Source organism: Naegleria gruberi (genome assembly GCF_000004985.1).
Source record: "Naegleria gruberi genomic scaffold NAEGRscaffold_74, whole genome shotgun sequence".
Lineage (NCBI taxonomy): Eukaryota > Heterolobosea > Eutetramitea > Acrasida > Naegleriidae > Naegleria > Naegleria gruberi.
Window position 1 is genome coordinate 123,676 of NW_003163253.1, and position 22,781 is coordinate 146,456.

The window sequence follows — 22,781 nt, forward strand, 5'->3', positions numbered from 1 at the left end:
TATGTATTATTGACTCGATTTCTGAACCAATAATGTTTGAATTTGAAGAGTTGTTTCAGATTTTGGAGGTGGAATTGGAAGTGGCTTTCCAACATTTGAATTTCGTCTTGCTTGTTCTATTCCTTTCGAATCATTATCTGTCTTATTGGCCTCTGCTGATGGATAATTATTTGGTTTTGTTGCATTGGAGAGCCTTCTTGCTGAAGGTGGATTTACAGATGGAGGAAGTGTCACGCTAGTTGACTGTTGATTACAAAGCTGTAAAATTCCAAGCTGAATTTGTTTCGTTTTCAATTCATCAATTCTGCTTATTAAAGAAAGGCAAGCTCCCTTCGGAATGCCAATCTCTAACCAATCTTCAATTTTAATATTGAGAATGGAACCTCCATCAAATCTGTGTTTAATAATTACTTTAAATATATTTAAATACTATTAATTCTAATTGAACAGATTTACTTACCATCAACAACTGATGATTTATCATAACCCGATTCAATAAGCCATTGTCTAAAATTATCAACTGTCCAATTCTTGAGGCTAATCGAATCAACTTCCATTACAAGATGAGTTGTCTTTACCTTACTCGAGAATATTTTCAAAGAAGGCACATTGAGAATTGGCATATTTTGTTCTGTGATGATTATTATAATACTCTCATGTTGTTGCTGTTCTTTCTACGGAGGTTTGATGTAGGAGATGACTCGAAAATCTCTTTCAATTCATGTCATTCAGAAAGGCTTGTTATCATCACTTGATTATAAATTTTTATTGGATTCTCTCCTCGATGCTTTTTCGAAACTTGTGGAAGCGTTCCCAGGACATTGACTCTCTAGAAACCTTTTCATAGAGTCTCTTGTTGCAATAGATTGTTACCTCATCATTGTGTTCATTCTGAACAAATACCAAACAATCTGCACAATGATGTTCATCCAATTTATAAGGAACAAAAACGTAGCAGTCGACGTGTCTTCTCAAAAGAATGGCCTTCAAAAATCGAATAGTAACTTGCTCCTCTCCCTTCTTTTGCTCCTCCATTCTTCTTGCTTGTATTGTATCTAGCTTAATGATCAAAAAATTCCAAAAGGTTCTTACACAGATTGAGTTGAGTAATTTTTTTGTGCTTTATTTGTGGCAAATTTTGGCGGCAAACTTTGTCTTAATTTGCTTGTTTGGTTGCCTCAATTACAATGGCAGTGCAAACATCGATCGAATTTCTTCCGTATTCTTTGGCGCCTAATTCCTTTTCATCGAGTCTTAATTTGTGAAAGACAACTTTGGAGAAACCTGCCAATTTGAGTGCCTTCTCATAACTTTGAGGTGAAAAGTATCGATTTTGAATCTTTACAATGAAATTCTCATTCTGATCGAATTCATTGAAATTCAAATCGATGGAAATTTCGAATTGATCACCATCGATGAGATAGTTTCGTTCCTTTGAATCTATCATGAAGTTACTTCTGTAAACTCCGAGTTTTTTCTGATCTTGATTGATTTGTGCTTGATTGAGGAAAGGATTCGAATTAAGGGTGAGGAAAGTTCCACCAGGTTTTAACATTCCAGAAATTGATTTGCACATTTTGCATAATTCTTCATAATCGGATGAGTAGTGGAGTAAGTGGCAAGCAGTTACGAAATCAAATACTGGACTTTCTTGTTTAGTTTCGTTCTTATTCGAATGTTTGTAATACAGTTTCTTCAATTGCTCATTTTCATTCAATTTAATAACATCACCGACTATGAATTCGAGAGGAATTTTCTTTGAAAGAGAGTTTTCCACTTGCTCTTTCGAATTATTAGCCAACTGAATCATATCATTCGAAAGGTCCACACCAATCACTGATTTAATATGAGATTCGAATTGATTGTACAAAACCCAAGTATCATTTCCAGATCCACAACCCAAATTCAACACCATCAACTTTTCAGAGTTTCGGTTAGTTTCGTTTCTCTCCTTCTCCACAGTAAATATTCTTTCCCAATGATGAATCATATTTGGGTTGACAATATAGAGACGATGAGGGTGATGTCTGTTCTTATCATACTTGTTGGAAATTGATTGGTAGAGTTGAAGTGCTTGCTCGCTCAGATTCATTTTCCTCAATCTTTGTTTTTTTTGAGATTTGTATATCATATTCGATTGGAAACGAAACTAAACTGAATGTAAATTGAAAGTTGATGATTTCAACGTTTCGAAATGGTTCTTTGCAAATTGTGGCTCATTCTGATAAACCAATTCAAGTCCAAAGCAAGTTAGACATTTAAAACATTTAAAAGCAGTTTGATTTCAGATTGCTAGAAACGCGCCATTTTTAAAAAAGAAACCGTTACACAATTAAAAATCTTCTTCACAAAAAAATTAAGTTAAAAAGCAAATCACTCCTTCGTGAATTGTAGTTAACTGGACCTTCATCAACATACTATACAACGATGCATTGGCCAACAATTCCCTAAATTAAACCTTCTCTAAAGAGGCAAATGAGTAAAAACAATAATTTGACCAAATATTCGAAGTCATCACCATTAACAACCAATGAACAAGTTGGGAGGCTTCTTTCACGCATCATCATCCAACATTCCATCATGATAGAGAAGAAGAGTTGAGGATTTGTGTGCTATTCTTATTGCCTCAAGTTGATAAAGACAGAAAACAATCAAAAGATTTCAAGTAAAACAAAAACAAAGAGAAGAACAATAAGAATTTCACCATTTAGTATACAACAGAACATAATCAACAATATGGATACTACATTCTATACAGTCAAGAGCATTGTCGGCACACGTATTACTTTGCAAATTAATTTTAAAAGATAGGAAGAATTGTTGTTGATGATGATGAATTTGTTAATACATATATATGAGACTACATCAGACTACACCAATTCCTATTCTCTGATCAGCTTGCTTATATATTATAGGTAGCTACCTAGACCTTGTTCATGTATTTTGTAATTTAGAATGATTAATATTATTATTGTATAATAATTGTGTATTATAACCTCATCATCATAGTGAGAGTAAAAGAACAGAAAGAAGAATAATTATCATCAAACTGGAATGATCTCTTCCTACTTGTAGTGTATACAATAAACTCCACTTTATATGGAGTATTAATCCTCTCTAATTTATTATCAATTTAGTCAATCCATTCTCCTCAATATAATCTTCTTCTTATAATATTCGAAAATTTAGAATTACAATTTATTTTGATTGAACCAAAGCTTGTAAATATCTTCTCTGGTGTTCCCTAATTGAATACTCTGTAATATCCTTAAAGACAGTCAACAAATTATTCTCATCAAAGGCATTCAACACTCTCACTAACATGGATGGTCCAGCATTCTCATCATTTGGATCGACACAACATTCTCCTGGATTGAGTAGTAATTGTCGAGTCTTTACACTTGAGGAATACTTATCAACAATGAATTGAATGCAATCATCAATGTTCTGTCCATTCTTATCAGAAGGAAAGTCATCAAAGTGAGATGCAAATGATTGGTTGACTAGTTTTTGTTCCAAAACGTCTTTCTTATTGAAAAGTAGGACGAAAGGAAGTTTGGCAAATGAAGGATTATAGAGCAAGTTCATGAAAATATCGAAACTTTCTTTCCATCTTGGAGTTTCTCCATCTTCAAAACAATTCGTATCAAATTCTGATAAGGAAACAACAAATAGAATGACATCTGCTGAATTAAATTGGTGAATCCACTTTTTTCTTTCATGTCTGGATCCTCCCATGTCAATCATTGAGACAGTGACAGCATCTTCAACTCTGTACTTTAATTCTTGTACTCCAAGAGTCTTTTCTCTCAAAAGTAAGACATCTCTCAATGTTGGAACATAATCATCATTGAAAACTCTATCAAAATTGGTAAAAAAACTAATCAAGGTCAATCAGGAATTATTCAGTTACTGAGATTACTTACTATTCTGCGTTATCGTAGACTCTAAATTCATTTCTTCTCTTAAATGACTCTTGAATTCCTTCATCATTCCATAACTTGACAAAAAACTCACAAAATTCCTTTGAAACTTTACAATTTCCACTCACAGTATACAAACTCTCAACTCCATCCATCTCACTAACTTTATCAGCAAAATCAAAAGCTTTTGCTTTCAATTCTTCTCCACCTCGAATATCAATTGCTAAATCTTCACTTCCCTCAATGACCCATCTCATATTATGGAGAACATTCTCTCTAATAACTTGAACGAAACCTTTCAAATCATTCTCATTGTAAAATGTAGAAACGTCAATGTCAATGAGACTAGTTGATCTCTGAGCAGGTCCTTCACATAGATATTTCATTAGTTTAAAGAGAAGAGATTTTCCAACTTCTCCTGCACCTAAAAGTAAAATGTTCAGCTTGTCAGGTTCAATTTGAGTGTGATTCTTGACTGACATTTGAGAGCTGTAACGACGCCTTGGAGAAGTATTGACAGAAAGAAGGTTTGGAGGTGGTGGATTATCTTTTAAGAGTATGGCATTAACATTTCCATTAACACTTGATCCATTCAAATTATTATTCGAAATGTCTTTTGTCAAATCATTAGACGAAACTCTCAATTTACTATCTCCCACTCCAAGAGTTGGTGATGAATGAAAACCTATCGAAGGATTAAGCAATGAGCCACCACTTCCAACCGAAACAAGTGGATGATTCGAACCATTCAAATTATTATTGAACGAACCTGACTTTTTTAATTTTGCAGCTAAATTTGCTGTTTGTTTCGAAAAGGAATTATTATTAGTCGAATTTTGAAGATTATTGAAGGAAGCTTGGTTCATGAATGGAGAGGTAGGTGAGGTTGGTGATTTGGGTGAGTTGGGTTGTGATTTTGATTTTGAAATGTGTGAGGCATCGTCAGACGAAATTGCCGAAACGCCAATTCCCATTTTTTTCAAGTTTAAAGTTTTTCTAATACAAGATGAAGAAGCTTGATGAAAACCAAATGTTTCTCTATGACTTGTTGCTGTTTGGCAAACTTTTTTTTAATGATATAAATCTGTAAACATTTTCAAAAACTGTCAAAGATGTCAAAGTTGCCAGCAAACATCAATCTCTTCACCTTCTCTGAAAACTTGAATTATTTTTAGTGTCCTTGCTGGACTTTTATAACTAAGGACGAATTCTTCAATTTGCCTTGATGCCTCCTTAATATATCCTTGCAAACACTTTCCCGCCCAAAAAAGGGGAGATGAATACGTAATGCGAGTTGTTGCGCTTTTTGGAATTTTCATTGTATTTTAATGTCTTGTGAGGTTTCAGTAAAATTGTAGCGAGTGATAAAATTTGGAAGGAGTTAAAGTGAGCTTATCAATGATGAGGATTGACATTTACACTATTGAATGAACTTGTTATCTTGCATTGATTCGAATAATTGAATGGATTTTTGAAAGAATTGATAGAAGAAAGTAAACTAATCTTTGAGCAATCTTTAAGATTAATATGAGGAGAATAAAGTACTACCGAAAGTAGTATATTAAGATTTTATTAGAGATAATATTGTGTAGTGGAAGAGCATGTCAGTATTACAAAAACATTTAAAAATAGTTGAATGTTGCGCATCGATGACATTTGACGACATGCGAAGTCAGCAGTTAGCCAATATCTTATTAACTTCTATATTTTATGTTACTATCAGATTATTTCACATTAAATACTTTCGTATTGTATTATTCTAAACAAAACCTTTGGCAAAAGCTCCATTTCACAGTATACGAAACTTAATGTCATAATAAGAAGTTGAACGTTGACTAAAGATGTGACACGCTAATCTAATAGTTACTAGATGTTCCATTTCAATAAACAATCAAAAACTATCATGAGAAAAAAATGTCTAGACGAATCTTATTGTGTTTCGTATTAGTTTTAGTATTGGCATTGGTCGCTTCACTTTCACAAGCAAAGGAAGAACCACATGTTGTAACTAAACATGATAAGGATGGTGTGTTGACTGTTGTTATTGATATGAGTGGAAGTAAAAAGAAGAAGGTAGAAAAGAAAGCAGAGAAGGTGGCGAAAGTAGACGAAAGTAAATTAAAGGTAGATTCACTTTCTAAACAAGCTGCTGCTATTATTGAAACATCTATATCATCAAAGGAGGCTACTCAAATTGCGCAAGATTTGTTAACACTCGCCAATGAAATTAGAAACGTAAGTTGTCACATGCCAACTAACAATTTCACTAACACTGACATTTCTCATTGATCTGTTATCTATTCCATTCACATACAATATCAAAATTGAACAAATAGGTTGAAAAACTCATCCCAGGTGATCAAGAAAAAGAAAAGAAAGATTTGAAAGATCAATTGACAGTTATTGTTTCAAATCTTGTTCAACAAGCAGAAACTCCAAAAGCATTGTTATTGGAATCTTCACTCGTACTTGCTGCTCAACAAAAGAAAGCAGAACAATCTTCCCCAGTTGACTATGACAAGGTTTCTGTTGAAGATCTCCTTGGAAATTCAAAGAAATCTAGCAAGGGAGCCAAAACTCTCATTATTCCATCAAATCCTTGGGATTGGGCAGCATTAGGTTTGAATTTCGTAGATGGAATTGGAACTTACAGTCAAAAATTCAACAAGGTTGGAGAATTTATGAAAGGAAAAGTTGCTGATAAATTGGAAAAATGGAATATGAAGTCATTGGCATCAGTTTCGAGAAATGCTGGCTCATCAATTAGTTCATATTCAAAGAAATTGGAACCGTATGAGCAAAAAGCTGCCAAATTTATTGCACCAGTTGTGAAATCAAAGACCTTCCAAGTTATTACCAAGTCGGTGAATGTTGTTTCTGGTGTTTTGAGTGTTCATGGAGGTTTGAAGGCATTGAATTTGATTAAGGGAGGTGGTGTTAAATTGCCAACCAGTTATGCTGCTTTGAAGACTACTCTCTCCAAGGTTGTTGCCAAATCTAATACTTTAATTAAGAATGGAAAGACTTTTATCACATCTAGTGGAAAGGTCACTAAAATTGTTGGTGCTTCCAAGAAGGCCTTAACCACTGCTGGAAGATTAACCAAATTGAATGCTGCTCAATTCAAGAGAATGTCAACATGGAATAAGATTAGACACGTTGATGGTATCTATACTGGTTATGATGCTGCTAAGGGTTTGAAGGGTGATTTGAAGAATGTCAAGAATAGAGTTACAAATAAGTTGAAAAACAATACACCAAGAAAGGCACCAACTGGTAATAATAGATCCAATTCTAGAAATACCAAAAATACCAGAAATACCAGAAATACTGGAAATAGTAGAAATACCAGAAATTCCAGTAATGGAAGAAGTAGATCATCATCCAATACTACTCGTAGACAAAATGCAAGCAATACTAGAGGAAATGTTAAAAGATCAAATAGTTCAACAACTAGAACTTCTTCCACCAAGTCAACTAGATCAAACATTAGCTCAAGAAAGTCTTCAAGTGGTTCTTCTAGAAGAACTGCTCCTACCAGAAAACAAACTATATCAAGTAAAAGAACTGGCGGCGGAAGAAAATAAATGATTTGTTCGCATCAAAAAAATCAAAAAAGCACCTGCTTCTAATTATGGAAATACTGCAATTTCAAAAAAATTTATTTTAAAAATTTATTTTAAAAAATTAAAAAGTATTTAAAAAAAAATGCTCAACATCTCTGTCGAGGAAATTGTTCATCACTTGAATGAACACCTTCAAAAAGCCTATGAATCATCACCGAAATTGGAACAATATGAAAATCCACGAATTGTTCAACAAGATGATATTCTACTTGTAGGAGTTTACGGATCACATATTTATGGATTGGCAACTGAACAATCAGACTTGGATATTTTCATAATTGCATCGGAAGGGTTGGATGGTGAATTGGCCAAGTTGAGAGAGTTGATTCCGAACAAGCAGGATTATTCATATCAAGTAACTGAATTGCAAATTAATGGAAAACAAGTTGATTTTTCAATTTATTCGGAAAAGTTATTTAGAGAATTATTGATGAGATTTATTTTGGATAGTTTTGAATTTTACTCGATTTTAATGATGAGAAGAGAGTGGATGGTTCATGTGAATGAAGAGTTTGCTCAGCAAATTAAGGAATATGTGGAGAATAATGTTGTGAATTCTGCTGAGAGAGCTCTCAATCTAAGAAAGGCAATTTCCAGAGAATCAGATCACTCATTTGTGAAAGGAAAGAACAAGATTGTAAAGGAATTCAAAGTTTATAAGGGAATCAAAGCCATGTTTCATTCATTGAGAACTGTAGTATTTGGCATTCAAATTGCAAAACACAACCAAGTCATTGATTTCTCCAAAGCAAACGAATATTGGAAAGAATTTGAATTGTTCTACAGGGAAAAGATTGAATCTCAATTGAATGTTGAACCAATAGATTATGAAAAGATTTGGCTCACACTACGTGAGGAATTTCAACCAAAACTCAGACAACTCCAGACAGAGTTTCGAATGGCAGCCAAATCCTCCCTCTAGTCCCAATTTGGAAGGCAACTGATTCTCATGTCCATTCGTGTTCACAATAAGCAGCAGGTCACAACCACCACTGAAATATTTTAGACGTTTACATGTGTCACTGCAAGTTCTTTTCTCACCTTTTCTCGACCAATGGGATATTAGGAAAAAACATCATGCGAAAAAAATGATCAAGGTCTCTACTGTTTCCTTGACTTTAGCCATCTGTTTGATGGTTTTGTGTCTTTGTTTTATTGGAAACACAAGTGCACGTTCCATTGCCATCAAGAATAGAGCTGGAGGAGATTTGACACTTGTAATTGATTTTGGAAAGGGAAAAGATTCATCTTCTTCATCATCTGAAAAGAAAAAACAAGAATTACCAGCAGTGGACGAAACTACAAAGAAAGTTATTGACAAAGTCCAAGATGTGATCAGTAGTAGTGAAGAGAAGCAAATTGCCGAATCCTTGTTGACATTTGCTAATGAAATTAGACAGGTAAGTAGTTGGCAACAACTGCACTAGATCAACAAGATTATTTCTATTGTCATTAGATGGAAAAACTAATTCCAGGATCAAACTCTGAGCAAAAACTTGTTAAACAAGAACTTTTGGCCATTATTAATGAATTCACAAAGGAATCTGAGAAACCTTCTGCCTTCATCTTGAAATCTTCCCTTGAAATGGTTGCTGATGCCAAGAAGAAGAAAACAGAGCAACAACAAGCTGAACCTGGTTCAGTATCCTCTGGAGCTCAATCTCTCTTTATTCAAGCTGGTATTAGTGTATTGAACGATGCCATGAATTTTGTTGATGGAATTGGAACATATTCCACCAAAATGTCAAGTGTTGGTAATTGGATTAGTGGAAAGCTTGCAACCAAGTTGGATTCCTGGGGATTAAAATCTGTAGCTCAATTCGCTAAAAACACTGGTAAATCCATTGATGGATTAGCTAAGAAAGTAGCTCCATATGAACAAAAATTGGCCAAAGCAATTGCTCCTGTTGTTAAATCGAAAACTTTCCAATCCATCAAGAGAGTTGTCAATGTTGTTGGTGGTGCAATCAGTATCAAGAATGGTTTGAAACATCTTGGAATGTTACCTAAACAATTACCAAAAGCTTTCAACAAGTTGAAATCCACACTTACCAAGGCAGCTGCACCAATTAAGACTAAAGCAGCTTCCTTGATTAAAAAGGTCACTAAATCTGGAGCTGCCGTCAAGAAGGCCAACAGTGCCAAGAAAGCTGCCAAAGCTGCAAAAGATGCTAAGAAAGCTACCAAGGCCGCCAAGAAAGCTGCCAAGACTGCTAAGCAACCAGGAAAATTGGCAAAGGCCTTTGGAAAAGCTAAAGCTGTTAAGGATGTTAAGGATGGTTTTGGTGATATGAAGAGTGGCTTGTTTGGAGAAGGAAAACCAAAGAAATCTCAAACTAACAACAAGAAACAAACTGCCAATAATAGAAGAACAACAAATAATCAAACTAATAACAGAAGAACTGCCAACAATCAAACTGCCAACAGAAGAACTGCAAATAATCAAAGAGGAAATACCAGAAACTCTTCCACTAGAACTAATAGTAGTAGAAGAAGTACTTCATCTTCAAGAAGCTCACCTACAAGAAACAGTACTAACAATAGAGGAAGACAAACAACTAGTAGAACTAGCTCAACCAGTAGAAGAACATCATCACCAAGTGGAAGACAATCAAGCAGTAGAAGTAGCAGCTCTTCAAGAGGGTCCTCTGGCGGAAGTCGATCATCAGGTGGTAGCAAAGGAGGAAGAAGATAAATTATTAAATTCCTTACAATATCACAATTTTCCAAATTCGTTGTTGTAATCACAATTTATTGTCAATGAAGGTTTTGGATCAATTCTGGCTTATTTCAATATTTAGAAGTATTAAATGTGTTGGCTTTTAAATGGGATTCATCTTTCGTTTCTTCAATAATACTATCAACTGGTTTTGTTCAATTGGTTGCAATGCTTAGAAATCGGAATGTTCTTGTTATCATTAAATACTTTCCAATACTTTGAAACAGCACCAAAGATAAAGTCTTATCTTATCGTCCTTGTCCACTTCTTCAAATGTCTTTCTCATAGTTTAAACTGATGAAAAATCAATCAAACTCCACTTTTCAAAGATATCAAGAAGATCCATTACATGCATATATTGTTCCTCTGTTTGAAACATTTGCACAAGCATTGTTTTATTTCTTCCCTCAGACAATTTTTTTTAAGGAGTTGAATTTAGGCGGTTTATTTGGGGCGATTGAGGCGAGTATTTTATCAATATATTTGAAATTGTTTCATCTGTGATAAAAATTGAACAATGCGAATATGTTGCTCTCAATTTCAAACTCTTCTCAATACCTAATCTATTGTTCAATTTTAACCTTTGAAAATAATAAGCTCAAAAGCCAGTTTAATTAAATGGAAGGATTTTGTAGCTTTATGTTGGTGCCTTAATTTTAGTTATGCACCTGAGGTCCTGTAGCAAGATCAAAAAATCTATAAACCAAAGCTCCACCACCACATAAACAGTGACATCCACCAACCACCAAAATAAATAACCATAAAGGTACAAATAATGGAGTGTACAAGGCAATGAAAATGCTATCCAATCTTAGAGCAAATATTATAAACCAAACCTGATAGAATAAACCAAATGCACACTGTGAAGCAACTCCAAATGTTGAGTAGCAAATATTGAGAGATGAGTCGCTGAATGCAGCACATCCAACATACCAGCAACACATACAATTAACAAATAGAAGGAATATCCAAGCTGGTATGAGGACAACATTCCAATAGGTTGTTATAATATTATCCAATTTCAATCCTATGAGCAATATTTGAATTGCTGATACTGTGACAGTAACGGAATTTGTAAAGTAGGAACATTTGAATAAGTATTTTGATTCTGAGGAGATGTCATCGGATTTTCTGCAACAATAAAAAGTTAATGGGAAAATGCAATAAGATATACTGAAAATATAGCATGGAACGAATAAGGCTGTGAAGGGAGCTGAAAGTGTTGCAAACCAAATATACTTTGTAATGAACATCAGAATAAACAGTAACCATATCCACAAGTGCCAAACATACAGATTAATACTATCTCTGATTCCATCATCAGCGTGCTTTTCTTCTGGATTGAGGGCCCAAAACTTACTATTAGTATTATTTGGAATAATATCAATGAGTTTCTTCCTCTTTGGATGCAAATAAAAAGGATCCATAATGAGGCAATAAGTTAAAAAGGCAAAACATCCCAATGCAAAGAAGAATGGTAAAGTACAATATCCAACCATAGAAATATTAATAAAATCATCCATTATTAATGGAACCAATATTAAGAATATTAAGAAACTGGTCAGAAATAGTTGAGGAGCAATAAATCCGTACGAAACTTGAAAACACGCTTGTTTGATAGTGCTGTATGGTAATTCTTCCTCTGCATATTTTCTTCTCTTTGTGAGAGTGTTCTTTTCATGAAGTTTCTTGATAAATTCCGTTCTAAAGCCAGTGTTTATGGAGGGATCTTTCTCCACAACCTCAAAATCAAAGGAATTGTAAATTGGTGACCAAATGTCATCCTTACTCGACAAATCTCTAAATCTCTTACTAATTGATCCAACTTTTACCAGTTGATTAGGAGGCATAAACATGAACATGTAATTGAATACATCATCATACATATCTCCAAGTTTTGTTGGTGTGTTCACCTCCCAATCACACTTGGGCAATGGGGCCAAATAATAAGCATTTCCATTATTTACATTACTCGATGGTAACAAGCTATTGTCTTCATGATCCGATTGTGGTACAACATTCTTCCTCTTGAATGAAGCAATCCTATTCGTAAACATTCCAGTGATGTTAGAAACTCTATCCCGAAGAGATGCTGAATTAGGTGATGTTAAATTTCTTGGAGTTACTCCCGATGAAGAAGCCTTTGAATTATTATCAAATTGTACATCATGCTCTTCTATTATAACATTTTGATGGTCCTCTCCCTTTTCCATACTCGTTGTATTTCTATTATTATTTGTTGTTGTTGTACTCATAAAAGCACCATAATCTATTCGGGTTGGTTGTTGTATAACTTGCTCCTCTAAATTATTATTATTATTACCAGTAGAGTAGCTTAACACTGATGATGTATCATTGATCAGATGAGATCTTCCCGCTGAATCTTCCTGTTCTGATGATGAAGACATTTTTTGCTTTGCAATTTACAAGAAACGTGATGCAAAGTTCATGTAAAATTTCAACAAACTTCCTACAAGGAAAAAATTTGTTTGACAGAGGATGAATGTGAGTAATTGTGATTGTGTTGTTTTATTTACATCCTAAAACTATGGATAATCTTTGGTGACTTCTCTTGTAAATCTGATTTTCAAACTCAAATTCATATCCAGTTGGAACCACTCTGTGAAGATAGTTCCATCTCGATGGACCAGTCATGATTATGAGAGAATTTGGTTCGACGAGAATGGTTTTCACCTGATCTGGATCATTAGATTGTGGATTTTCATTCAATAATGATGTTGTTTCATAATTGTTTTTCCTAGGACTGAATCCTTCGTATTCAACTGATGACTCCTTAAATTGGAGTAGTCCATAATCACCCAATGATAGAATAGCTGTTAAATTTCCATTTGAAGCAATATCTCTATGGAATGGAAATCCAGAATATTGTTTTGAATCTCCATTCTCAATGGGAGTGTAATAATTCAATGTAATTCTCCAATCAATACTATTTGGATTTTTCACATTTTGCAGTACAATTTGTTTGAGAAGATCTTGATTGAACTTGTCATATAATTCATTAGAAATAAATGGAGGAATGTTTGAATTTTTACAATAGACCAACATGTGACCTTCTTCTCCATACTTTTCAAATACCTCAACATAAATTGGCTTACCATCTTGATCAACTTTAACTTTCTGAAATGATTCCTGACTGGTAAGATTGTGATATTGAGAGATTTGAAGATCCTTTGGAGAATTCTTGATAAAGTCATCGATTTGCTCATGAATATCCTTCAAGCTGACCAAATATCGATCATGTTCCTTCTCCGATATGAAATTATTCACTTTGTAGAGCCCTGGAATGCCAGCAACATTTTCCTTCACTGAAAAGTATCTTTTTCCTGTGTCAGTCAAGATGGATTTAGACTTGAGAGGGTTGGGCATTAGAATAATACTACTATTGGATTGGTGAAGCAGTCTCTTCTTGATTTGCTGTTTTAACATTTTTTGATTTGATGAAGGAGTGTTCCTCCTGTTGCGAATACTATTATTGTAAACACTATTGTTCAGCACCAAGCAAAAATAGACCAATTTGATTGAAATTGTTTTTGATTGTTTTCTTTTACATTTTATTAATATGTTGGTTGTTTTTTTGTTAATCAAGCATATCTCAATGCTCTCAATTAATAATTCAGTATTTCCTTTTTATTGAATTAAAAAAACCAAAAAATTCAATAATACAAGTTGTGCCTATGTACTGAAACAATTGATATTTGATTTTAATCCATAGACAAAAGGGTTTTCCGAAATCACAATAAGAATAAGAAAAAGAGTATACCATTAAGCTAACATTCCAAAATAGAGAATCAACCTTGATCCCTTACTAGACTTTGTCCGGAAAGTGTACCTCGATCACTCTAGGTCAAAGTGCTCGTACTTTTGTACTCGGTGCTTAATCAAAAAAAACAGAATGAATTGTCAAACAATTATTATGATTCTTCTATTGGGAATTGCCTCCCTTCTCATAGTGGAGGCTTCCTCAATAGAAGGAGTTGAATATAAATCACAGATGACCTAGTGAACCTAGGGAGATCTCACCCAATAGCTGTGGTCCTGGTGCTTTAATGGACGAAGCCAAGGTATTGTTGTGATTATGGAATTGATGCTGGCGCGTATGATATCTTTGGTATTTTATATGATGTACCAACCCCTACTCCAAATCCAACCATCAGCAGGAAGTAATATTCAAATTGTTAAGCCAATACCAACACCAACTGATGCATAATCCTGTTGTTTGTTTGATAATTGTGTTTTGTGTCATTAGAAAGAAGAAGGAGGGACAAAATCAAGATACTGAAATGCATGGATTGAAGAATGTTTAATAAATTAAACTCTACTCGATAAATATTGTTGCAGCAAATCATAGCACACTAGAATTGCAGTTCCACTAGATCTGTGTAATAAACTTTGGGAAACAAATCCATTGAAAAGACCTCTGAATCCAGAATTACTGTACAGTGATTTTAAACATGAGCGGGTAGTGATTGGCAGGTTAGATTGCTGAAGAGTGATCATTTCTCTCCTAGCATTAAGGAATGGGATTGAGAAGAAGGTAGAAATACAAGTTGCAGCCTGGGCCAGTAAAATCTTACTCAAAATTCCTAGTGAATTAGTTTCATCTTGGTAAGGATTAATAACTTTCAAGCTATCAAATGTTCCGAATAGGAAAGCTCTGTAAATGATGGAGTGCATTGAAAACATTCCAAATCCATTAAATAATTTGAAAAATCCATTTGTTTTAAGAGCAAAATCCATAGGACCTTTAAATTGACTCATCACTTGATGATTGCTCAAGTAGTGATGATATTTCAATTGAGCCATCTCCATAGGATGTAAAATACAATGTGAAACTGCACCAGCCAAAGCTCCAGAGCTAAACTGAACACCCACAAACTTTAAATATTCGATTCGATTCGATTCATCCACAAATGGACTTGCAAACCTAACATTCACTCTATTCATCAACAATTCGCTAAAGCCATCCTTCAAACTTAAAGCCAAAGCCTGTGAAGGAGCAAACTTGAACAATATCGAGCCAAACATTTTAGCATTCATCACACAAGTATTCCAATAATTTTGTCTTCCCAAAACGGATAAACATTGAATTGGTGTAGAAATCATCTTTCCCAAAACCGAAGCCGACGATCCAATCACAAAATTCAATCCCATCTGCTCAATAACTTGTTGATCATCAGGAATTTGCCTTCCACTCTTAGAGGTTCGACCAAGTAGATCGTACGAATCATGAGATGGATGAAGTAAGCTAAATAGCATTGAATTTTCTCTGTTATTCATTTCAGTTATTGTTGTATGGCAAAGTGAACTTTCTCAAAGGCTTGATGTTGTTGATTGTTTTTTTCGTAGTTGAAAAAACGAGCAGAAATTTTATGGCGTTGTTTTAGAAATTGTCCAAAAATGGTCCAACATAAATTTTTCCAAGTTTGGGTACTTTCTAATACTCCTTTAATTTTAAGATGATTGGCGAATTTGTAATGGATTTTCACTATTGTAAAATTGTACAGTCATTTAGTTGTCAAACGCTAAATGTTACCGTTTCACAATTGTAATCTTTAATCTTTCACATCAAAAAAAATTCCATACAACACAAGCTTGGTGGCAGAAGTGACTCCGTAACTACCAATAAGTTAGCTCCTCACCTCCTCCAAACACTTCTTCAAACGCTTTCAACATGTCTTTTCTTGGTAAAATGGCAAAGTCCAAAAACTGGTAGACTTTGTGTGGGATTTTTGAATTTCTTCATCATTTCTAATGGATAAATCTATTAGTTTGAATGCTCTTGAATCATGACTCAAGGCCACCAAAGCAATCTCTTTGTCTCTTCTCCAGCTTGGATCGACATACATGAAAGGACAGCCATTATTGAGAGCTTTGATAATAATTTCACGATCCATTTTCCAAGAATTTTGGACAAACTTGAGAGCTATGCCATTTTGTCTGACAGCTGTCAATACAACTTCTCTTTGGTCCTTGAATTTAGAGTAAATATATTGTAAAGACGTTCCATCAGTTTGTACAGCATCCATCACAATGTCCAAGGTCTGAATCAAACTGGATTGAATTGAATTTGGGTTCTGCCCTATAGCCATTTTAACAATCTCAATATTTTCCCTAATTGATGCTGAGAAATAGTGTAATAGAAGGCCATTTCTTTGGACAACCTGTCGAGCAATATCAACATCATCGTTCAATGGATAATCAATGTTTCTCATTACATTGGGGTTAATTTCTATCAATTGGAGAATGAAATCCTTGTCTGTTCTCAAACTCGAATCAGCATATACAATATTGGATGGAGATTGTTTCACAGCTTCAATGAAAACTGTTTTGTCCTTAAGAAAGTTTCGAGCATATTGCAAATTGGTTGGATCTATTTTCAGTGCTTCAAGTACCATTTCCTGACTGATGATATTTTGTGGAATGCTATTTAATTTGAAAAAGCCTTCCTTGACAACCATAAGAGCTAGATCTGGATTTGCTTGCATTTCTGAAGATAATTTTTTGTAATCCAAGGGCCTTTTCTTAATCCAATACTTTAAAAACTCAATATTACTAATCGCATAAAGAATTGAAGAATTATTCCTCACAGCAGCACAAAGAATTTCAAAATCATTCATGAATTTTCCATCTGCACATGTCAGAGCCGTTGCATTATGTCTTACAACTTTTAAAACCACGTCTCTATCAGATTTGATCGAATCATCAAATGCCATAAGTGATCGTAAGACCTTTCCTAAAATACAGGCAATCTCCTTATCTTTCCTCAATCCATCTGAAAGACATGATGAAATGGCCGAAAGAATATAATCACGAGTACAATATTTAGTGGCCACTTGCTTAATCCACTCCTTATCTGAGAATAAGTTGTGCTTTTTAAAATGATTTTCAATATATCTCGTATGCAATTCAAAGTGATCATTGCAATATCTAAACACATGAAGAGCAACTTGCTTCTCGAATTGAATTTCTGGAAGGAAACGAATAATCTTCCAATCCATCAGTGCCAAAGAGATGAGAAATTGTCGATCCCTTTTCAAATCAATCAATTGCTCTGAAAATACCAATTCTCGTAAGCATTCGGGATTTGTTTGTACCATCATACGAATTTCTACCTTCCTCCGATAGGAAATATCAGAGATTTTGCAAAAAAGCCTCTCGGATAGATAGTCAGCATCGAGAATACAACAACATCTCCCATTACCATTTGAAAAAGTATGGAATTTTTTCTTTAAATTTTGAAAGATCTCAAATTTTAATATTGTAAAATTATTATTTTCAATCATTTCAGTAAACTGTAGAGAACAAGTTGTTGTACTCTTTGAAATTGATTGGAATTGTTTGTTACTAAGTAAATTTCAATCAAAAAGAAAGTTTTATTCTTTTTTCAATTTTAAAAAAAAATACAAAGTTGCAATGATAAAGTTATTTTCCGATTTTCTGAATGATGCACAATTTCGTGATCGTGTGTTGAGGAAATTCTTCATGATCGCTGGTGGATTGTGGGTTTCCTATTCGACTCTGAGAAGATATTGTAACGGTCCGATGGTTTCCGAAGCTTTGATTAAAGATAATACATCAATGAAGGGAAAAATTGTGCTGATTACTGGAGTGGCTAAGGGTGGAATTTCCTATGAGACATGCAGAGTTTTATTATCTCTTGGAGCTGTTGTTGTGATGACTATGAGAAATGTGAAGAGTGGAGAAGAAACTAGAAGAGAATTAATTAAGGAGTCAAAATGTTTGGAAGAACAAGCTCATGTTTTGAGTTTGGATTTGGCCGATTTGAGGAATGTGGAAAGATTTGTTGAGGTTTTCAAAACCAAGTTCAATTCAACATGTCATGTTTTGATTAATAATGCAGGATTGTATAATCCACTTGCCAAATTGACTAGTGACAACATTGAATCTCATTTTGGAGTCAATCATCTTGGACATTTCTATTTGACTGAATTATTGATGGATGTTCTCGTTAAAAGCAAGACTAGAGTAATTGTAGTTTCGTCTAAACTTCATGAATATTACACACCAAGCGAAAAGCTATTCACAACGAAGGAAGAATTCTATCAAAACGATGGATCTAAATCAAAGAATGATTTATATTCTCGCTCCAAATTTGCCAATATTCTGTATTGTAAGAAATTGGATAGAATTTTCCAAGAGAAGGATACATCCAATGATAGAGCTTGCTGTGTGAGTTTGCATCCTGGGTTAGTAACTACTAGCATTGCAACTCATGGGAGTTTTAGAACTATCTTGTTGTATAAATTCTTAGCATTAATCAGTAAGGATAAGGTACACGGAGCTCAAACTTCCATTCATTGTGCCTTGATTGATAGGAGCGAAATTAAGGGAGGGGAATACTTTAAAGATTGTGCCATTTCAAAGAGTAATCCGCTTACCAACGATCACCAAATGCAAGATGATTTGTGGGAGTTGAGCTTGGAATTAATTTCACTCTGCATTAAAAAGTAATGTGGCACACGCAACAGTTTATTTGTCTATTGTAAATTATTACCCTTCTTGTCCTATATATTACCCAACTCCAAAGCGCCAATTTCTCATACCACCTGTCATCCTTCCTTAATCAGCTCATTTCAGCTCCCGTAACTACCTACAACTCCTTCAAAACATGTTGAAAACCTTTAGGAGTTTGCAATCTACTCCGTTCACCATAAATTCACGTTGAGAAAATTTGTGAATTGAAAAAAAAACAAAAAATTAAAAGATGAAAGTCTCATTGTTACTTGTTGCTGTCATCTTTGCCATGATGATGATGGCCATGAACATTCATGCCGAAAAGACCTTTGAAATTCCTTTGAGAAAGAGAGCCTACGATGATGCTCGTGCTGCCTCTGTCAAACTCTCCAAGATGAGAAGCATTCAAACACAAAACAAACTTCGTTCCTTGTTGTACTCTGCCACACGATTGGCCACCACAAAGCCATCCCTCAAGGTTGGTGCCACTCCAATTGTTCCATTGAAGGACTATGATGATGTCGAATATTATGGAGAAATTACCATTGGTACTCCTGCTCAAACTTTCAAAGTTGTTTTTGATACTGGAAGCTCCAACTTGTGGGTTCCTAGTGTTGCCTGTAAGGATTTGAGTTGTGTTAGACATGCTAGATATAATCATACCAAGTCTTCTACCTATGTTCCAAATGGACAATCATTCAATATTACTTATGGTACTGGTGCTGTTAAGGGTGTAAGTTTTTTTGAATTGGATGATGAATTTATTAATTATTATTATTATAATTATTATTATTGAAAATTAATTATATTGAAATGCATAATGTTTAAATTAATTTATATAATATTGTATACAATATATTCGGAATATTAGATTTTGTCAAGTGATACCGTTGTTGTTGGTGGATTGGCTATTAAGGGTCAAGTTTTTGGTGAAACTACCAATGAATATACTGATACTTTCTTGAATGCCAAGATTGATGGTATTTGTGGATTTGTAAGTATTTAATCTTTCTTTTATCCTTAATATTAATCTAATAATATTAATATTAATATTCTAATTAATTAATTCAACAATTTATTATCGGAATAATTTAAATAGGCTTTCCCAAATATTGCTGTTGATGGTGTTACTCCAGTTTTCAACAACTTGATGAAGCAACGTCTCGTTGATAAGAACATTTTCTCCTTCTACATGTCTAAGAAGGCTGGAAGTGGTGCTTCTGCAATGATTTTGGGTGGAATCAATTCTAAATATTATACTGGTTCTTTTAGCTATGTTCCATTGATTCAACATAATTATTGGAGTATTGCTTTGGATGATATTGCAATGAATGGACAAGGACAAAGTTTGTGTGGATTTGGATGTATGGCCATTGTTGATACTGGTACTAGTTTGATTGCTGGAACACCAGATGTTATGCAACCAATTATTAATCAACTTAATGTTGCTGAAGATTGTTCTAATATTGATTCTAATCCAAATGTTTCATTTGTCATTGGTGGAAAGCAATATCTTTTGACTCCAAGAGACTATGTCATTAAGATTACCTCTCAAGGACAAACTCAATGTTTCCCAGGTTTCCAAACTATGGATATGGGTACTAATGGATTCGTCATCCTTGGTGATGTTTTCATCTCCACTTATTACACTGTCTTTGATTATGAAGGTTCTAGAGTTGGATTTGCCAAGTCAAATCAAAACCTTTAAATTAAAAGATTAATATTTCACAATAATTTCGTATTCATTATTAGAATCTTCTACTTTCTCTGTTGACAATATCTGAACCAAGTGTCATTTATGACCATATCTCGCACAAAGGTTTCCAATTTATCCAAGGCATCGTATCTTCCCAAACCATTCTCAATTTCCACTTTTGATTGTTGCAAAACTTGTCCTGAAATATTTAAATGATTATCTCCACTAGGATCAATGAATTGTTTGAGAACTTGCTGTTGTTTCTCGACACGATCTTGTGCATTGGGAATTCTTCTGTACTGCTCAACAGTTTCCAAGAAGAGAAAGTTTTCCACTGATCTTTCCTTTTCGCACTGCTTTTTAAATTCCTGTCTCAGTTGAGTATTGTTGAACATTTTATCAAATTCCATGATGAGCTTGATAGATTCGAGAAGTTGTTGATTTTGTTGTTTCTTTTCTTTCAATTTCTTTTCCTCACTCAAATCTTTACATACGAGAAGATAGGTATCTCGTAAAGATTCACATTCTGACTTTTCACTGTTTGGAAATTGAATTAATTTGGCAGAAATCTTGACTGGTATCTTTTCACTTGTTGGTTTGGTGAGATGTGTTTCCCATGAGTCTCTTGAGGATTGTACCAATTGATTAATCTTGGATAATAGCTCAGATTCTTGTGAAAATTCCTTCAAATATCTAGAAATGGAACCAAGATCTTTTTGGGAATATCTGGTTTTGTTAAAAAAGGCAGTGTTGGCCATTGTTACATTTGCTGTTTTTCTATCCACTGCCAATACCATATCTGAAATACTGTTCAGTAGAATTCTTGTTTTTTGCTCTTCCAAAGATGCCTTTTCCAGCAATTGTTCTAACAAGTTTCCTCTCTTGGCTATTTGTTCACTCGAAGCAGCCACCACTCTCAACATGGTATTAATTCTCTGAGTGAGTGTTGAAATTTCTGTAATCCCCTTCACTGGAATTGTAGAATCTGCCAAATTTTCAGTATTTTTCATAATTTTCCTCAAATGGTAACCTAAATTCACAAGTGGAGTCACAACAATTACTTCATTCAAGACGAAAATAATCAGTGATGACAAAATAACAACCAAACAAGTAAATCCATACGACCAACCAAAACTCTGAAGTCCCAATTCTCTTACAGAACGAGAGAAATCAGTTCTCAATACGAAAGAAGGTTGTCCATAAATATCCTGATAGGTTTGATAAGTAATAATTCGTTCTCCTGTGGAGGATGAATCATTTCCAAAGCAAATTCTTTGATTCTTTGCACTTTCGGCTACATTTCCCATTCGAATAAGTGTTGGGTCTGTATTTTTCCATTCACTAATGATGCTGCTTGAATTAGGATAAATGTATGGCTTGGATTTGATTTGGTTCCACACAGCAGTGAATTCTGAATCCAATTCCTTACCAGATTGCAAATTATACATTGTAATACACACTTGAGCTCTATTCGAAACCTGACTAACATAAACTGAGCGAATATACCGAGCCCACATCATAATTCCAGGTGTATCCGTAAATCCACAACCACTACACTGCACAGGAGCTGCCATTACCAAAAACAAAGTTCCATCTTTCAATGTCCAATATCCAATATTCATAGTCGAAAGTATCTGAATGTTTTCCATTAGAAAGGAGGGTAATTGATACATTTCTGTTGGCATTGGAACAGCCATTCTACTTTCAAAATCATATCCCACTTTTCCTGCAACGGTTCCATTCAGAAAATAGTATCCAATAAAGTTGGCACCTGTTAATTCTTCAACGTGGTCTATATTTCCATACGAAACGTTTAGTCTCTTGTTCATTTGGTCTACAGAATAAGTTTTCATGAGGTAATATGAAGAATCCTATCAATTTTCAGAAAGTAGACATTCCATAGAATAATTACATTTCATCACCATGCGAAATATTCCATTAAATATTTTTAAATATTAACAATTTACAATATTAAATATTTACAAAATATTATATAACATCAAAATACTTACCCAATTAGAATAAGTCAACAGAATATCCATCTGATTCTTGAAATCATCCATAATAGCCCTCGTCACTCTTGTAGTAGTTTCCGATATATCACTTCTCTCAGCATATTCGAAACTCGAAAGCAAAACTCCCAACAAAACAGCCATAAACAATGTCATTACCACCAGAAACAAAACAGCCAACACGATAACATTCTTAACTCTCAAACTGCAAACATCTTTCATTTTTTTCTTCTTATTTCAAACAACTGTCAAACTGTCAACAACTTAATACTCTAAAAAAGAGCTATTTTGACAGAGAGAAGATGTGAT

The 22,781-nt window shown here is 34.2% G+C and overlaps 12 protein-coding genes across 12 annotated transcripts; 4 read left to right on the forward strand and 8 right to left on the reverse strand.

The window, feature by feature from the left end:
* Nucleotides 1–6: 6 nt before the first annotated feature.
* Nucleotides 7–623, reverse strand: NAEGRDRAFT_74846 (uncharacterized protein; the record flags this gene model as incomplete). Its single annotated transcript, XM_002670169.1, has 2 exons — nucleotides 7–410; nucleotides 461–623. 2 exons carry the CDS (start codon nucleotides 621–623, stop codon nucleotides 7–9), a joined length of 567 nt encoding a protein of 188 aa, XP_002670215.1.
* Nucleotides 624–1,156: 533 nt separating this feature from the next.
* Nucleotides 1,157–2,092, reverse strand: NAEGRDRAFT_53718 (uncharacterized protein; the record flags this gene model as incomplete). Its single annotated transcript, XM_002670170.1, has 1 exon — nucleotides 1,157–2,092. The coding sequence occupies one exon, from the start codon at nucleotides 2,090–2,092 to the stop codon at nucleotides 1,157–1,159; it is 936 nt and encodes a 311-aa protein (XP_002670216.1).
* Nucleotides 2,093–3,198: 1,106 nt separating this feature from the next.
* NAEGRDRAFT_74848 (uncharacterized protein) lies at nucleotides 3,199–3,738 on the reverse strand (the record flags this gene model as incomplete). Its single annotated transcript, XM_002670171.1, has 1 exon — nucleotides 3,199–3,738. The coding sequence occupies one exon, from the start codon at nucleotides 3,736–3,738 to the stop codon at nucleotides 3,199–3,201; it is 540 nt and encodes a 179-aa protein (XP_002670217.1).
* A 187-nt stretch (nucleotides 3,739–3,925) lies between these two features.
* NAEGRDRAFT_74849 (uncharacterized protein) lies at nucleotides 3,926–4,897 on the reverse strand (the record flags this gene model as incomplete). Its single annotated transcript, XM_002670172.1, has 1 exon — nucleotides 3,926–4,897. One exon carries the CDS (start codon nucleotides 4,895–4,897, stop codon nucleotides 3,926–3,928), a length of 972 nt encoding a protein of 323 aa, XP_002670218.1.
* Nucleotides 4,898–5,837: 940 nt separating this feature from the next.
* NAEGRDRAFT_74850 (uncharacterized protein) lies at nucleotides 5,838–7,510 on the forward strand (the record flags this gene model as incomplete). Its single annotated transcript, XM_002670123.1, has 2 exons — nucleotides 5,838–6,158; nucleotides 6,260–7,510. 2 exons carry the CDS (start codon nucleotides 5,838–5,840, stop codon nucleotides 7,508–7,510), a joined length of 1,572 nt encoding a protein of 523 aa, XP_002670169.1.
* A 121-nt stretch (nucleotides 7,511–7,631) lies between these two features.
* NAEGRDRAFT_59759 (uncharacterized protein) lies at nucleotides 7,632–10,244 on the forward strand (the record flags this gene model as incomplete). Its single annotated transcript, XM_002670124.1, has 3 exons — nucleotides 7,632–8,400; nucleotides 8,672–8,949; nucleotides 9,006–10,244. The coding sequence occupies 3 exons, from the start codon at nucleotides 7,632–7,634 to the stop codon at nucleotides 10,242–10,244; spliced, it is 2,286 nt and encodes a 761-aa protein (XP_002670170.1).
* Nucleotides 10,245–11,295: 1,051 nt separating this feature from the next.
* Nucleotides 11,296–13,715, reverse strand: NAEGRDRAFT_53722 (uncharacterized protein; the record flags this gene model as incomplete). The annotated part of the gene is made up of 3 exons (XM_002670173.1): nucleotides 11,296–11,399; nucleotides 11,629–12,682; nucleotides 12,963–13,715. The coding sequence occupies 3 exons, from the start codon at nucleotides 13,713–13,715 to the stop codon at nucleotides 11,296–11,298; spliced, it is 1,911 nt and encodes a 636-aa protein (XP_002670219.1).
* An 882-nt stretch (nucleotides 13,716–14,597) lies between these two features.
* Nucleotides 14,598–15,566, reverse strand: NAEGRDRAFT_74855 (uncharacterized protein; the record flags this gene model as incomplete). The annotated part of the gene is made up of 1 exon (XM_002670174.1): nucleotides 14,598–15,566. One exon carries the CDS (start codon nucleotides 15,564–15,566, stop codon nucleotides 14,598–14,600), a length of 969 nt encoding a protein of 322 aa, XP_002670220.1.
* A 389-nt stretch (nucleotides 15,567–15,955) lies between these two features.
* NAEGRDRAFT_74856 (uncharacterized protein) lies at nucleotides 15,956–17,287 on the reverse strand (the record flags this gene model as incomplete). Its single annotated transcript, XM_002670175.1, has 1 exon — nucleotides 15,956–17,287. One exon carries the CDS (start codon nucleotides 17,285–17,287, stop codon nucleotides 15,956–15,958), a length of 1,332 nt encoding a protein of 443 aa, XP_002670221.1.
* A 580-nt stretch (nucleotides 17,288–17,867) lies between these two features.
* Nucleotides 17,868–18,761, forward strand: NAEGRDRAFT_44843 (uncharacterized protein; the record flags this gene model as incomplete). Its single annotated transcript, XM_002670125.1, has 1 exon — nucleotides 17,868–18,761. One exon carries the CDS (start codon nucleotides 17,868–17,870, stop codon nucleotides 18,759–18,761), a length of 894 nt encoding a protein of 297 aa, XP_002670171.1.
* Nucleotides 18,762–19,062: 301 nt separating this feature from the next.
* On the forward strand, nucleotides 19,063–20,579 carry NAEGRDRAFT_81926 (uncharacterized protein; the record flags this gene model as incomplete). The annotated part of the gene is made up of 3 exons (XM_002670126.1): nucleotides 19,063–19,497; nucleotides 19,636–19,758; nucleotides 19,864–20,579. The coding sequence occupies 3 exons, from the start codon at nucleotides 19,063–19,065 to the stop codon at nucleotides 20,470–20,472; spliced, it is 1,167 nt and encodes a 388-aa protein (XP_002670172.1). The 3' UTR covers nucleotides 20,473–20,579.
* NAEGRDRAFT_74859 (uncharacterized protein) lies at nucleotides 20,523–22,694 on the reverse strand (the record flags this gene model as incomplete). The annotated part of the gene is made up of 2 exons (XM_002670176.1): nucleotides 20,523–22,331; nucleotides 22,473–22,694. The coding sequence occupies 2 exons, from the start codon at nucleotides 22,692–22,694 to the stop codon at nucleotides 20,523–20,525; spliced, it is 2,031 nt and encodes a 676-aa protein (XP_002670222.1).
* Between the last annotated feature and the right edge of the window lie 87 nt (nucleotides 22,695–22,781).